Source organism: Hippocampus zosterae, chromosome 15 (genome assembly GCF_025434085.1).
Source record: "Hippocampus zosterae strain Florida chromosome 15, ASM2543408v3, whole genome shotgun sequence".
Taxonomy (NCBI): domain Eukaryota; kingdom Metazoa; phylum Chordata; class Actinopteri; order Syngnathiformes; family Syngnathidae; genus Hippocampus; species Hippocampus zosterae.
The window spans coordinates 11,149,293-11,165,738 of record NC_067465.1 but is presented as its reverse complement, the minus strand read 5'-3'; the positions used below and the strand labels follow the sequence as shown (position 1 = coordinate 11,165,738).

Genomic DNA, 16,446 nt, shown 5'->3' with positions numbered 1-16,446 from the left:
GAACAAAGTTACGGAGAGCATCAACGCTGATATTTATGTTGTGCATCGGGAAGAAATAAATCCAAGATATGTAACTTTTTAGCAGTAAAAGATTGAGTCCAAAAGCAGGAGAGGAGGCCAAGAAAAAAATGTGTTCTGTGAGAGGTTCATACATTACATTCAAAACAGACAATCTAAGAAGAGCATACATCCATCGCATGTGTATATTGGCACAATGGACCTTTTAAATTCTTAAAAATCGTATTTTTTAAACATTTTGTAAGCCGAGTTGATTAAGAGAACGAGCGAGAGAGAACGAGAGAGAACGAGAGAGAGAGAGAACGAGGGAGAGAGAGAGAACGAAACTGGCATTGTGCTGCTATCTAGTGGTTTGTTGGTTTCATACATTTTGAGGTTTGGGGTTTGTTTTGTTTTGGGGCTTCTTTTTTTACTCTGTTTCGTTACCAGCACATAAAATACTAATATTGGATTATTAAGCAACTCCGTGTGTTCAATTTATTTTTTAAAGTAACCTAAGCGGTCAATGTGTTTTTCGTCAAAGTCTAATTGGCTTCATTACATGCTGTATACCAAAAACATGAAATGGTGATTCGAATCCATTTCAAGCCAAAAAAAACTATTAAGCCCCCAAGTTATAAAAGTCGTTTTTTAACTTTGCTGCCATTTGCAATCAAGTTTTCGACCAACCCAAAAAGGTCGCTGGCTGATGACGCAGTTGTATGGCTCCATGTACGCTATGGCATCTCATGCTAGCGAGCTTGAAATCGCTAAGAAGAATTTAACTGATGCAATTGGCGATAATGTGAAGCAGTGAGTAGACACTTACCTTATGGTGATGTGAGAGTTTGCTTGGGTCGTTTGAGAGATTTGAAGTCATTTAGCCATCCCTTAAGTATGAGTAACTGCGTGTGTGGCTAGCCTTCACACTGACGTCGGCGGCATTGCTTCTTCATGTCTCCTATTCAAATTAATACCACCCTGTGTTGATTCATTGTCAGGCTGCTTTATTGTTACGAGACATGCACTGGTAAATGTAAAAGTTTTAAGTCTGCACGTGTGAAATCCCCATAATGTGATTGTTTTGCACTACAAGTCTATACCCCCGATAAACTAGAACAGGGGTGTCCAAAGTCGGTCCTAAAGGGCTGCCGTCCTGCCTGTTTTCCAGCTCTCCCAGGAGCAACACACCTGATTTAAATAATCAGGATTCTTCTAATGCTGCCTCAGAGCTGGCTGATGAGCTGATCATCTGAATCAGGTGTGTTGCAGCCGGGAGAGATGGAAAACAGGCAGGACAGTGGCCCTCCAGGCCCGGAACTGGACATGCCTGAACTAGAACCTCAACGAAAAGACAACTGTAACACAAAACTAACGTGATGGCAGATTAAGTTATGTGTGTGTTGATTATCTGCCCATATACAGTTACTGGGCAAACCTGAAACTGTGGTTCAAGCAGAAGATCAGCAAAGAAGAGTTTGATAGTGAGGCGCGACGTCTGTTGGCACAGGAAAATGGTTTGTACATTATCAATAAATATGATGCTTGACTCCCCCCCCCCCCCCAAAACCAAAACAATTCTCCCAATTTTCACTCACATTTTCTCTGTGCAGTCCATGTTCACAATGACTTCCTCTTGGCAATTCTGACACGCTGCCAGATCATTGTCTCCACTCCTGGTTAGTTGAATTAATCATTTGTTTATCTGCGGCATGCTGTGTTGTAACCGTTTGACCTGCATATGTACAGCACATGGTTCGCACCAATATTAATTCATAATTGGCATGACAAGGACTCAAATTTGATTTCTGCTCCATCGTTTTCATTAGCCGAGCAGCTTTTGGCTGCTCTCATATTTGGTTAGCTGGAAAAAACGGGAAACCTGGCAGTTGAGACAACCGCTGCGACATGTCTTAAAATGTACAAAGTTTATCTATATTTTTCCTTCCTCCAGAGGGCGTTGGGCAGTTACAGTGGCAAGGTGGCTCTGCTTCTAAGCCAGGCAAACCTAAAGGAAAGAAGAAATGTTCTTCTAGACAGAAATTTGACGTGAGCATTCCATTTTTAAACCCTGTGTATGTTTGGTTACACCCCACGACTAACCGGAGTGATACAAAAATCAGATGAATGACATTTCAGAATAACAATTCGTTTTCTCATGTAACCTATGCATCCCGTTTGGTCCATCAGCATCGTTTCCAGCCTCACAACCCTCTGAGCGCCGCACAGCCATTCAGCCCGCGGGATGCGGTTGGTGAGGATGAGGAACTCCGACTCAGTGCTCACACTTGGCTGTTGCCCACACGGGGTCAACTGGAGGCCCGCATGATGGTGACAGCCTTTGAGCTGGGTCTGGATAATATCACGGAGGATGCGGTCAGCGCAATGACCTGTGCTGTGGAGGTGAGTTGAAAAGAGATACTGTCACACCTGGCGAGTTTTTGTATGAATTCAAATAATTATTGATCAATTCAATGTAACTGTATTTCTGTGATCAAGTGCAGGGGAAATTATAAGAGTTGCTGGATTCGTCGACACTTCACATATTTGTCGGACTGTAAGGCACACTTAAAATCCTTATATTTTCCCAAAAATCTATATTGCGCCTTATTAATTCTGGCTGTGCTGACTGACCCTGGAACTGATTTTACGTGGTATATGGCACTCAAAATGCTGTCAAAAGTATTTTGGTCTGTACCGGTAGTAAATACACACTTGTTCTCATGAAGGGTGAAGACGGGATGTCGGCTTTATCTATTTACTTTCACATTCACATTTACATCCTCATTCTCGAGTGTACACGTGTTCCTAATACTGGAACTATAACTACTTTCTGTTTTCATAGCTAAGAATAATGGGAAATGAGGCCCTACTTATTCACTTATTTGTGCTCTATTTGAATCATTTAACTTGACCAATAACAGACTGTTAGGATTTTATTTGATGATTTGTTTTTACTTAAATTTATGAAGAGTATTTAAGTATCGAGACTCCACTAGTTGGTCCTACTTCTAGGCTGTCGTTAAGCCAAGGTAGCTGCTGAAAAGTGTGGACTTGTCGTAAAGATAGTCAAGGAAAACAGGTTATGGAGTAAAAACCTGTCTGATTGTGAGTGCGCGCTTCCACTATTGTTTGTTCGGTTTGTGTTTTTTGTGACGTCTTCCTAATTTTAGTGATGAAAAGGGTCTGCGGTCAAATAAAAGTGTGCGCCTTTTTTTCAATTACAACTGTGTCGTTCCTTGTTGTTGCCGTTTGTGAGATTGTGCGAGGTCTAGCAATGGAAGGCTCTTGTCAGGAATTTCATGCCCTGCTGATATGTGAGAACAAAGTCTCTGCTATATTATTAATTATATTATTAACTACATTATTAATAAACAAACATTAACATACAATGCTTCACAAAGACAATGCACATTATATTCCGGTGTGCCTTATGTATGAAACTGGATGAACACAGAACCGTTCATTACTATTACTATTACCATAATACTGTGCGTTTTATAATCCGAAAGATATGGAATATTAATTCTAGAATTTGTGTCAAGTCTTGGTATTTCAGAATTGTAACAAATTAAATGGTTGGAATTTTAATGCTCTTTAAGATGTACATTTTGTCATAAGTGTGATTATGCAAATGACAGAGCAACGCCTAATTTGCATTTCTGCTTTATTGCAGCACCATTTGAAAGACGTTTTGACCGCTGTGATTTCCCGAAGGAAAGCATATCGCTTAAGGGACGGCCATTTTCCTTATGCTTTTGGCAGTGACGTCACACCGCAGCCTTATCTGAAGAACAGCCTTGCTGCCTATCACAGCGTCACGGAATGGTACGAGCATTGCGCTCAATTGTGGTTTGTGTTTGTAACACTGTAATTTGAACCATTTGTTTATTTTCCTCATTCAGCCCCCTTCCAAGTGCTTCTCTCCCCGCTGGCCCACCGTCTCAAATCTCGCCAGATGAGGCAGAGCAGCAAGCCGTTCACTTGTTAGCTTGCTCTGCCGCCAGCCTCCACACGGCCCTCCCACCCGTCACCATGTTTGACCTCCTGGAGGCCTTACAGGTCAGATTCTTGCACCCGTGTCAACTTCTCATGAAGCTGGTTCATGGTGAATTTTGTAGATTGAGATCATTCTTCACCAGATGATGAGGGGCATGCAGGCTGTCGTTAAACACAAAACTTGCAAAACTCCTGAGGATGAATTGTAGTGCCATGGTGGCATTAAGATAAGGCAAGGCACCTTTGTATATGTAGCGCATTTCAGAAACAAGATAACTCAATACGCTTCACATAATTAAAACTAAAACATTTCAAAGCATTTGCAATTCATGAGTGTTAATGATGTTTAAAAATAAAGTAAAGAAATAAAAGTAGCTTCTTAAAGTTACAAACAGATCGTACAGGACAAGAACATGATTTTAGAGAACATCATTTTCAAAATGCTTTGAAAGACCTTAATAATAGGTGGAAGCCCGTTTGTGATGTCCGTCAGGTAAAATTTGCGAACATCTAACTAGCACTACAGTATTTGCTTTTTACAAAGGACCGTGTGAGCACATTTTGACCCAGTTTCCACTGTCTCCCTTATCTGCTCACAGAAATGTGGTGTGACATGCTCAGTGCATTTTAGCAACAGAGCCCAGCGCAATGCATTAAATGTTAATGACTACAAATATTCAAACCATGTGGGCTGTCTGTCAGTCTGTAAATGCTGACTGAAAATGATGGGGAAAAGTCAAAAGTATTCTAATTAGTATGCTAATGGGTAATGGGAGTCTTGGCGTTAAAGGGAGTCACAGCCACTCTAGAATTTGACCCGTATTGAGTGTGTTAGCGGGTGTTCATGTCAAGCCCTGATTCTTAATGTTTATACCGTGAGATATCCAAGTACAGAGCAAACTCTGAATTTTCGCCGTAAAGCTATACAAAACGTTGGCTTTCTAACTGGCATCATCAGATGTGACTAGAACGTTACTTCAAAATTCCCTTTAGAGTTCAGTTTTTTTTTTTAAATGGTGATGGTACTGTATGAACCATCGATCAGAACAGATTGTGTTTGTCCTCAGAATTTCAGCTGCATTACCATTCATCCTGGCTTGCCTTTAATCCACTTGTATGAGATTGTTTTTTCTTTATTTATTTATTTATATATATTTTTGGGGTAATATTTGTCTGCTCCAGGTTCACCACAGGGTGATGCCCTCGCACACCGTGTATGCTCTGAACATGGAGCGCATCCTGTCACGGCTCTGGCATCCCAGCCATGAAGAACTCGAGCAGGACCACGTGCACAGGCAGCGACTTGCCACCAAAGACGGTGTGCTCATCAGCTGAGATAACCACACAATCCACGGACTTGGGGGTGAAAGATGAACTTAGCTCTCGGGTGGAAATGGACGGGAAGTCTTATGTCCAAGGAATGCCTCCTATGTGGGAAACCTGCACTTATGTTGTACAAAAATAGGATCAATGGACCACGATCCAATAAAGCAATTGGATGGTGGACACGTGACTGTGTCAGCCTGGTGCTGGCAGATTTTCACTGACTCTCTGCCTTTTTTGGCAACCAATTGCCACCTGGAATTGCAGTTCTATAGTCAGGCTGGAGTTGAAAGTGTTTACTTTTAGAATTTAGCAGCTTCTTTTGAGGTTGGGCAGTGGTCATTTTTCAGGGCTGAGGAGCCAATGACACATATGCGCATTTGATGCCTACTGTGGTACAAGTATATTTTGAGGAGAGCTATTTTACAAGGCCAAAATGTAACCTACAAATGCTCCCACACTAAATTATAGCATTTGTTTTGTGCATTTGACTTGTGTCTTACTTCAATGAAAGATTGCCCTTGGATGACTCTTTACAAAAAAAGAAAAAAATCTCTCAAAAGGGGCAAGGTTCCAATACCCCTTTGATTGTAATTTGCAACAGCAAAAGGTATTAATCGGGGCAAAATTCAAGTGGATGTCACACTGTGAAGAAAATCGAAACATCAAATAATACTTTGTACTAGAACCAAAATATGTATACTCTGGAAAAAAAGATGTGACCAAAGTTTGAGGACTTACACATAAATAAACAGTGTTGTGAAGAAAGACTGATTAGCCAAATCCACATGCCAACATAAATTAACTAAAAGAACAGTTCACCTGATCCTTTTAAGAGCTGCCACTCAAATCCAGTCCTTATAGCGTGTGTGCATGTCTGCATGTGCTTCTGAAAAGGGCCCAGACTCTGCTGCTTTCCCTATCTCTCCTCTTCTCAATGTATTTTGCAAGTTTTCTGAAAATGTATACAGTTTGATTTAGGTGACCTAGTGTGTGTGCATGGCGCCTCAGCAGTACGTTATGCAGAACCAATGATGTTATTTTTTAATATTTCTTTCGTCCAAACTTGTTTTTATCATTAGTTGTATGTGCACGGAATAAAACCAAGGTCCGTTTACGTTTTTTTCCCTTGAAACGCGTTCTTTCTTAAAATCATGTAAAAGTGAGTTTGTTTTCTAAGTACTGTCCTTTCTTTCTACGGGACAGTGACTTAGAAGAGTCTTCCTCGTGTGCCGAAGACTTTTACCAAATATGGCATGTCTCCACTCACTTCCGGTACGCGGACGTCCAATCAGAGCTTTCGCCGACTTCCAAGCTTTGACGAAACGCACTGCACTGGAGGTGATTCACTTTCCTCGCCGCTTGTCACCCGATGCGATCCTTATTAAATCGAAATATAATATCGAACGGAACTGTGCCTTCTTCGACTACCACTGTTTTGGAATTGTACTGTGTGGCAAGACATTTGCTGGTTTATATTGGACGACATTTTCCGTAACTGGGAAGTCAAGTTATTTCTTTACAATATGTTCTATTCGCTCCATCTAGTCCAATCACAGCATTGTGGTTCATTTTACGTTTGTGGAATATAAATTAAGCAGCAAAATCCACCCATTTTTATCCATCTCGTGGCCCTTGCTGTCGACTGAAAATGACACTACCGTTGCTTTGGGCTCAAATCACGACGAACCATAGTTGGCCCGCTTTCTGAGTTTGGTCATGTGACATTTGCAAGTTGAGCTTTGATTGGTCCAGAGCCATGATCAACTGCGGTGTCATTTTCAGTCGACAGCTCGTGGCTAAATAGTCGACGCGGGTGGACAATAACAGCTGGATTTTGCTGCTGAATTCACATTCCACAAACGCAATATTCATGAGAATACCGTGTTTAGACGAGCGAGGTTTTATTTTGTTACTTGTCCTTGACATAATTTCTCTCTTGCCAAATTCTATATTCACAAATATAAATTTGTCGAGTCAAAATCAAATTTTTGTGTGTTTTGAAAGAACTTGAAAGATGTGTATCGTTTTATACTCGGTGCTACATACAAGAACGCTCTAAAAAAATCGTGCCCTTGCAATGTTTTGAGTTCCTTTTGTATTTTAAATTATTTTTCTCCTTGGTAGTTGCCAGATTTTAATAAATTGTTCATAATTTACAAAAAAAGGTTTCTGCTCCACTTACTGCATGCATCTCAAGTTCAGTATGAAAGATTTATGAAGAACGCACAAAAGCACGGTTGAATTCAACATTTTATTTTGTCATCTGTACAATTGTGAAGTGCTCAAAAACGGCGTACAAATATTCAATGCCTAACATTAGTTACACCTGACCTGCATCCCAAAAGTTGCATCAATGTGAGGATTAAGAGTAAGTAAGGCAGGTAAAGTCAGTAAACGTTTCACACCTGAGTGCGTCAAAGGTTAGACCATGTTAGTGTTTCTGTACAAGTGCATCTAATGTGTTATTTATTGCAGCATGTTTGACATCATAGCATCATTATTAGCTGAGTAAAGGGTTTGCGGGTGCTCCCACGTCAGCACTGGATGGAGTCTAAAAACACTAAGAACCCCCTTAAAGGATGTTTGTAACAGTATGATGTCAAATATCATCTGCGTGTGGCCCAGGTTCTGCGTCATTCATCATTACAAATCAGCATGTTTACAGAAAAGCTGGAAGGAGAAAGTGCCTGAGCTGACGACCATTTGGACGTCTTCTGGCCACTCTGAGTTATTTGGTCCCCCAAGACATGTCCCATCATGCAGCACCCTTGCCAGGAGTCTAGAATGCCTGAAGCTGCTGTGTCAAGATGAGCTGACAGCCGCTGTTGACGTGGTCCATGACCTTTTGTTTGAGCAGAGCCAGCTCGTCCCGCAGGATGTTGGCAGACGATACCAACTCTGTGTGCTGGTTCTTAAGATTTTTCACTCTGTCCTCCAGACGAGATATTCTCTCCAGCTTCCGTTTCCGGCACTTGGACGCGGCCACCCGGTTCCTCATTCGCTTCCTTTCCGCTTTAATACGCTCCTGATTTTCCATGTCGATGGGAGAGAGCGGCGGCGTCTCGCCGGGCATCTCTGGCACCGTCTGGGGCTCCTCTTTCAGGGCACGAAGCCTCGAGTGCGGCGCCTGGTGATCCACGTGGGGAGCCGGTGGGGGCGCTGGGTAGCAGGCGGGGGGTGCGGGTCTGTTATTGGATCCCAGTACGGGCCGGTTGAAATTGGCCAGATTTGTATATTCGGGGGGTTCCGGGGGGCGCACCGTGCAGCTGTAAGTGTTCTCGCCGGTGTCGGACGCGGATGAGCCGGAAGCCATTCCGGTGGCCTGCGGCGCCTCAGAGTGGGCGGCGCTCATCTGGTGGTAGTGGAGCTCAGCCAGCGCCCTCGCGAAGCCCTCGGCAAAGCCCTCCTGCTCATCGGTGATGTTCTTAGGGCAGATGAATTGTGTTGGGGTGGGGGTCGTCAGGCCCGTGCACGACTGTATGATTAACCGCTCTAGCTCCGGGGAGGCCAGCTTCAGCAGACCCACATCGGGCGACGTGAGAATGTCCAGGGCCTTGGTGCCCAGTTGGGGTTTGAAGTTTCGTGGATCGTTTAGATTCAGAGTCATAGATTGCTTGAGAGCTTTTGTGTTGAAGCCGTACACCCTCGCCCCGTCCTGGTGAGGGTTCGAGGCGTTCACGGCGTCGTCGTAGAACGTCGCTTCCATTTTCCCGGACATGAAGTTGTGTCACTTTACGAGAGGAGTTCTCACCTTGAAAACAGTCCACTGTTTACATATGACTTGCTATCTCTCGGTCTTGTGACAGAGGAGTCCGCCTTTTGTCCAAGTTCCAATCACTTGACAACTTCGCGTCCCGAGAAAACTTTTCTCTCTCGACCAGCACGACCGTCGGTTAAAAAAATAAAAAGCAAAAGGCGTCGTTTCCCCGCCACCCACAACAAAATGTCCGACAAAATAATCCTCTTTCGATTGATGCTCCTCCTACAACAGAGAAAACAGTGCCTGATTTGGGATAGTACTTTCGATCACTTCCAACGTGGAGACGAACTTTATCCACCTCTGAGCTTCAGCTCCTCTGAAAATAACGATGATGTCAGTTTTAAGCGTTGCGATTGGCTGGAGCGTATTCGTCGGGTGGGGTCTATCTACTGACATGGGGATTGCTCCGACAACAGGCTATGTCCCCGCCCCCCGCGCTGCTTTATGGGATTAGGTAATGCAGACAGTGGAGCAATGGACTCTGGGATTACGTATGTGTTTTTGAATAATTAGTTACCCGCTCAATCGTTACTGAAACGCTTCCTCATGAACACGAGCAGGCAAGTTAGCCTTTCACGGGATGCTATTGGAACATATTTCTTGCTGAAAAATATGTAGGGTTTTAAACATTTTTATGGTGCACCCTGACTGGGTTGTAGCTACATTTTTTTCTGACACCAATACGTGGCCATTTTATTCCTTCTGTCCCAAGTGATTCCCAACTGGTGGGTCGAGACCCAAAACTGGGACGAGAGGACAAGTTGTACTCACATCCAAAATACCGAGGGGCACACAACATTCTTAAGGAGGTATGCTAACGTTGATTCAATCACAAAGCACTTTGTGATTGAACACGTTATATTGGTCAAACTACATAAATGAAAAAGGGGTGCAATGGTAAAATTATGATTGGGGGCATAAATACAAAATGATTTGTGTGAGCAGGAAGAGATTTAAAGATATCTGAAATGAAAGTACAAATAATGACATTTGTTCTTTGGCTCTATCTGAAGAGCCCGGGAGAGGCTGATTTGTGTGTGTGTATGGCGAGACAGAGAGAAAGATACATACTGTACATATATCGACTACCGGGCTGCTAAAAAAAAATATATATATATATATATATATATATATACTGTGTATATGTATATACTGTGTATATATATATATAGAGAGAGAGAGACAGAGAGAGAGAGAGAGAGAGGAAAGGAAACTGGCATTGTTCTCCGGGCCTGTGTGGGTTTTCTCCGGGTGCTCCGGTTTCCTCCCACATTCCAAAAACATGCATGGCAGGCTGATTGGACGCTCTAAATTGTCCCTAAGTGTGAGTGTGAGCGTGGATGGTTGTTCGTCTCTGTGTGCCCTGCGATTGGCTAGCAACTGATTCAGGGTGTCCCCCGCCTACTGCCCGAAGACGGCTGGGATAGGCTCCAGCACCCCCCGCGAGTGAGGATCAAGCGGTTCGGAAAATGGATGGATGGATGGATATATATATGAGGCCTTCCAACCCAGAGGAGTCGTAGCAGTGTCTCCTGTTCTCAGTCCCCCCTCCCCCCCTCTGCTGCAACACTCTTCAGAAGATACCTCTGCTTTTTTCCCCCTCATTATCCATGCCAGATGCTTCCGACTAGCTCCCCAATCATGAGTTGGGAGGCCTCACAGTCAGGCAGGAGGTGGGAAAGTCCAGGGTCTATTGGAACAAAAACTGAGACACCAGTATGCACGCATGTGCTGATCTATCGGCTCAGCAAAGTTTGGATTACTTCTAAAGCACCGAGCAGAGGAGCAGACACACACCAAGTAGTGAGAGAGACAGATGAAATTTCAAACAGTGTCTGTGCTATGTTTGTCGAGGACCATCTGTTTCTTCCTGTCTTGCTGCTTGATTTCTGTGTACACTATCTCACTTGTTCACCGCTGGTCCAAACACAGACGGTGCTGTTTCCTTTTCAATCTAAGAAAAGAACACAATGGCGTTCAGACAGGATGCAGTGAAGAACTCCTGAAATTTCTTCATCTGTAACAGCTACGGTGGTGGTTTCACAATTCTGATTTTATTTGGCAAAGGTGGCACATGATGACAACACTCATCTTGTCATTTTGTTGGTGACTTCGGATTTGAAGGATTTGAACATTTTTATCATCTTGAATACAGACACTCAATAAAGCAAATATGTCATGCCAAAGCTTTGCGGTGACAAATTTCAAGTTCAACCTTACAAACATTCAGACACTCCTTGCCATGTTGCAGTCTTAAGAAAAAAGGAAGAATAGAGAAATTCACATTTCTTCTCTGCTTCAAGTGTCAAACTTAGATGAGCATCTGGATTTAGTCTGGTCTTTAAACTACTCCTGAACTCTCCATCTGACCTTTGGTTACGACCTTTGCTCATCTCAAATTGTTATATCAGTCAGAGGTTAAAATACATGAAAGAACACATGCTGGACATGTCACATTGATGTATGCCCCTTTGCCATTGCGGACACACACACACACACGCACACACACATTTGCACCCACACACATTTACTTCATTTCACAACAATTTAACAAACATTCTTCCAGAAATTTGCACCACTGGTGGAGTCCATGTCTTAAAACCTCCAATCATTGCTCTTTGTGCCTTGGGCATGTGAACTTTGGATCACACAATGCCAATACTCGTTTATTTTTCATACAAAAGAGTGAGTTACTTGCTTTGTTTCACCACGTGTGATAGGAACAGACATAAAAGACTTTCAGATGATTGGCATCTTCTCATCTGGCGGGTGAGTCCGTGACAGTGTTACCCCGCTATATTGTGTTTTTTTTTAAAATAAGCCTTTTATCATGGGTTTATACAGTATGTTTATTTACTGCCAGGCCTTTGCATGAGGGAAAGGATGATGTTCATGTTCATGTCAACTTTATTGTCAAATGTGCTACATGTGCAACATATAGCACAGATTAAATTTCTTTCCCCAGGAGAGAGAGGAGCCGCTGGGTGTGCCCAATGTCAATGATACAAATTTTAGCCCTTTCTAGAATGCAGGCAGAACAGTAAAACAGTTAAGCAGGCATACGTAAGAGCTGCTGTTGGCCACAGCTCATGACCAAATGCTCACATGCTCTTAAAGGCATGTGCATGTACATCTTATAAATTGTCCTATACTTTAGCTGTTGTCTTAATGGGTTAAATACATGTGGTCAGAGTAAAACATAAAACGCACATCTTTTTTTTCTCTCCAGATTTTTCTTTTTGACATTTTTTTTTTGCACTCACAAACTTTGTAAGTAGAGCTTGATTGCCAAGATTTGTCCCTGTCCCTTGTTTTTTTCTTTGCATAGATCAGCGTTTCTCAAGCTTTACTGAGCCAAAGCAGATACTGTATTAGAAACATCTCACCACACACCACCAAACAGAAACGGAGGAGAAACTGCAGTGATACAGGCCAGAATCTCATATAAGGTAGGACAAAAGAAAAGTTGCATCTCATGTCTGGGTTAACTAAATATGAGAGCAGAGGATTAAGTCTTAAAATAAGATTGTAACATTTCTGCAGAGGGAGTCATTTATTTATGTTTTATTAATTTACATGTCGTATTATGGTCATTTGACATGACCTTTCTGTGTAACAGTATGTCTTCTCCTCCTCCTCCAGATTGACCGTATGGCGAAGAGTCATGGTGGTCACACGCAGCTCCGGGAAAAGGCGAGGCAGAGGTGACCTGATGTATTCAGGGTTGGGCTTTTCAAAAACATTACAACACAGCTGTCATCCTTCATCAGCTAACACATAATCATGTTTATGGTGAGTAAGGTTAGGTTTGGTAAAATTGTTTGTTGAGTATGACTCACAAGATTGTCATTAGAGGCTGATTATGATGTTACTGATGAGACATTTCCTAGTAGGGCTGAATCCATTATCTTCCATCAATTTGTAAGATGTGTATTTCATGGTGGCACACTGAAAATACAGTACCGCATGTCTATATCATTAACCTCACATCATGAACATTAGTGAGTGTATCACGCCAGTCTACAGGTGGAAAACGTACGCAGGCAAGCACGCACATACACACACCCAGGTACAGTCACTTACATAACTCTGAAGTCGCATTTCTAAATTTTTTTCTGATTTTTTGTCCCAAAACCAGTTATCATCCAATCAGTACTTTGTAGTTGGCGGAGTGTAATTTGCACAAAAAATGCTGATGGAAATTATGAACAATACAATTTAATGCAAATTGAGTTATTGTTTAAGCATTTGTGTGTTTGCTATTTTGACCTCAGGAAATATCTGACCATTTCATGCATTTAAATGAATAAACAAAGAAATTTGAAAAAGCCATTCAGTACAATGTGCTGACACAGCAACAAAGTACAGCAATAATAAAAAACTATTCTTACATTAATATTAATAATTTGTATTTATATTGCACTTAATTGAACGGTGTTTGTTTTTTCTTCTTTCTTCTTTCTACCTACATTCTTGCTGCTGGAGGCTGTAAATTTCCCCAGTGTGGGACAAATAAAGGATATCTTAATACGTCTAACAGTGACTCAGTCAAAATTTAGCATAATTAACTTATCTTTCTATCATTATTTACCTTTTCCTCCCCCCCAACTTGTTTACTGATTCACCACTTCTATCTGCTGGCTGGACATAAAACACAAGTATTATAGCACACTATTTCATTTATTTTCACAAAAGCGAGTCCGATTTACACACAGTGTGTTTAAGATTCAAAATGCTGAATAATCTTTTGCTTGGTCAAGTTGTCATCTCTCAGCATCAGTTCTCATAACACCAGAGAATTGTGAGCCTTTAAGCCACATACACTAAAAATAAGACATTAGTGTTTGCACTAGGCCGCACCTGTCAAGCCGACTTCCAAAGACTAGTGCAGCCGGCATTTGCTGTGTCTTATCTGCTGGCTCGTGCAGTTTGAAAGTGCAGAGAGGCCTTGCTCTGCATAAGTCATCAACTGAACCGCACCAAACCTGCTGTAGCCAAATTCTTTCTACGAGGTCGCGAGTGACCTGGAAGTACACATGATGATATATTCAGGGTTATTTTACATTTTTATTACTGCTTTTCGAGACAGTTGCAAAAAAGGCCAACGTGGGAAAGCTTGTTGAGCCTGACCACAGCCATCAGCTGTAAAGTGAAACACTGACATAATCATTTTTTCCTTAGTGGTTATCTTAATTGTTTATGAAGTTTTAGTACGGTAAACCATAAAGTCTACCTTCTCAATGGGTATGTAAAAAATAAAATAAAAAAATCCAACCTCTGTAGCGGCGGCCCGGTAGTCCAGTGGTTAGCACGTCGGCTTCACAGTGCACAGGTACCGGGTTCGATTCCAGCTCCGGCCTCCCTGTGTGGAGTTTGCATGTTCTCCCCGGGCCTGCGTAGGTTTTCTCCGGGTGCTCCGGTTTCCTCCCACATTCCAAAAACATGCATGGCAGGCGGTTTGGACGCTCTAAATTGTCCCTAGGTGTGAGTGTGAGCGTGGATGGTTGTTCGTCTCTGTGTGCCCTGTGATTGGCTGGCAATCAATTCAGGGTGTCCCCCGCCTACTGCCCGAAGACAGCTGGGATAGGCTCCAGCACCCCCCGCCACCCTAGTGAGGATCAAGCGGCTCGGAAGATGAATGAATGAACCTCTGTAGCAGTTTTTTTTTTTTACCAAAGACAGCACAAAGTGTTCCGGTGATTAATTGACCACTGGGATTACAAAGGCCCTCAAGAACACTTTGGGGACAGTGTCCCTCACCACCGCTAATCCTAATTTGGGACTTTGAAAAAAAGGTTTGCCCTTGCTGTAGAAAAAATAGAAACGTCGGGGTCCTGTGGCTTGTTTTTTAATGCAGCTTTTGTATTCAAGGTGATTAGATTGTGCAAGTGTAGCTAATGGGTGTACACTAACATCCATTTGGGTGGCTATTGCTGTTACCCTATCATAAAGAAACGTGGCGACGACAACTTTCAAGCGTTGGTGGTATAGTGGTGAGCATAGCTGCCTTCCAAGCAGTTGACCCGGGTTCGATTCCCGGCCAACGCATTAACTTTTATAGCTGCAATTTTACCTCGCAGCTTGCACAAAACTGAAACGACAACTACGTGTCTCAAGTGAGGCAAAATTATAAATTAATATTTCGGTGCGCGAGTCCAAGAAGCTCAACTGACTACTAATTGTGGCTGTTACTTCAATTTAAAAAAAAACAATTCAAATTCCGTCGCACTGGTATGACATTTGTGTTGATAAAATGAACAATGTTGTTTTCCTCTAGTGTAACATACCAATTATAATTCTACCAACTCCTTTGTGCCTGTCTGTTATGTGCGAACGCAGTGTTTATGGAGCTGGTGACTCTTCTTTCGCAATTCTCTTCAAATCAACGCCGATCACTGTCATCTGGTGTATAGAAATTGCCACTACATCAGCAAGAACAGTAACGGGAGTGGCTTCAAGTGCACTGCACGCGGTGAATAACAAATGCGAAACGTAACCAAAAATACATTGTAATATAATACATCGGTATACTTTCCCTGGACTCAGGTTTAAATGCGTTTAATAAAAGTGTATATCTTAGTACGACCTCGTGGCGCAACGGTAGCGCGTCTGACTCCAGATCAGAAGGTTGCGTGTTCAAATCACGTCGGGGTCAAATTTTTAATGCAAAGTATTTCATTTTAATTTTATAAGTTGGGTGGTTTAGACATTTTGAACAACGGACTCGGTTGCCCAGCGTCGAAGGAAACATCGACATACGCATGACACACCCATTACCACCCTCCGTATGATTTTTGAATTATTATTCTTATTTTATTTCCGTCCGAAAAGTTTTTTTCAACAACCATTTATTGCAGTTATGACTTGACTATTATATTCGTGTAGTGTTAACAACAAACTTCAACAGCACGTAACAATTACGTATTAAATGATATATCGCCACTGGGTGGAAGTAAGGAGTAGTAATTGCCATTCCTGTACCTTTAATTGGACTGGAATTGACTCCTAGTGAAGCACAACATTTAAGACAGTGTCGTGAAACGTCGGAATCGATTATCATTCGTTGAAAAAGAAGGTGGGCTCGTCCGGGATTTGAACCCGGGACCTCTCGCACCCTAAGCGAGAATCATACCCCTAGACCAACGAGCCACTCGTGTACAATGCTCTACTTCTACAAACAAAACTAAAGCATACAGGAACTGCGATATCAAGTGTAAGGGTCACATTTGAATATTCTCATTCATCCAGACCATTCCTTTCTCAGAACATTTGAATCGATGTACAATGTACATCGACGTCTGTTCAGTAGACTAAACAACTAGTCCCTTTCCGCCAGTAAATTCATCTTTATTTTCAAATTCATC

General features: G+C 42.4%; 3 protein-coding genes, 1 long non-coding RNA gene and 3 other non-coding genes across 7 annotated transcripts in view; 4 read left to right on the top strand and 3 right to left on the bottom strand.

Annotated features, from left to right (window-relative positions):
* Positions 1-16,446, bottom strand: part of LOC127616210 (KN motif and ankyrin repeat domain-containing protein 4-like) — a 198,426-nt gene that overhangs the window by 136,994 nt on the left and 44,986 nt on the right. The gene's annotated exons all lie outside the window — the stretch shown is intronic.
* Positions 681-6,454, top strand: tada1 (transcriptional adaptor 1). Its single transcript, XM_052087688.1, has 8 exons — positions 681-810; positions 1,423-1,514; positions 1,611-1,676; positions 1,952-2,046; positions 2,188-2,400; positions 3,674-3,825; positions 3,903-4,059; positions 5,179-6,454. The coding sequence occupies exons 1-8, from the start codon at positions 707-709 to the stop codon at positions 5,329-5,331; spliced, it is 1,032 nt and encodes a 343-aa protein (XP_051943648.1). The 5' UTR covers positions 681-706; the 3' UTR covers positions 5,332-6,454.
* On the bottom strand, positions 7,560-9,424 carry LOC127616224 (transcription factor Jun-like). Its single transcript, XM_052087694.1, has one exon. The coding sequence runs from the start codon at positions 9,038-9,040 to the stop codon at positions 8,102-8,104; it is 939 nt and encodes a 312-aa protein (XP_051943654.1). The 5' UTR covers positions 9,041-9,424; the 3' UTR covers positions 7,560-8,101.
* Positions 10,315-13,610, top strand: LOC127616234 (uncharacterized). The gene is made up of 3 exons (XR_007967061.1): positions 10,315-11,851; positions 12,411-12,531; positions 12,725-13,610. It is a non-coding gene; the product is annotated as an uncharacterized LOC127616234 (long non-coding RNA).
* trnag-ucc (transfer RNA glycine (anticodon UCC)) lies at positions 15,059-15,130 on the top strand. Its single transcript has one exon. It is a non-coding gene; the product is annotated as a tRNA-Gly (tRNA).
* trnaw-cca (transfer RNA tryptophan (anticodon CCA)) lies at positions 15,666-15,737 on the top strand. Its single transcript has one exon. It is a non-coding gene; the product is annotated as a tRNA-Trp (tRNA).
* On the bottom strand, positions 16,160-16,231 carry trnap-agg (transfer RNA proline (anticodon AGG)). The gene has a single exon. It is a non-coding gene; the product is annotated as a tRNA-Pro (tRNA).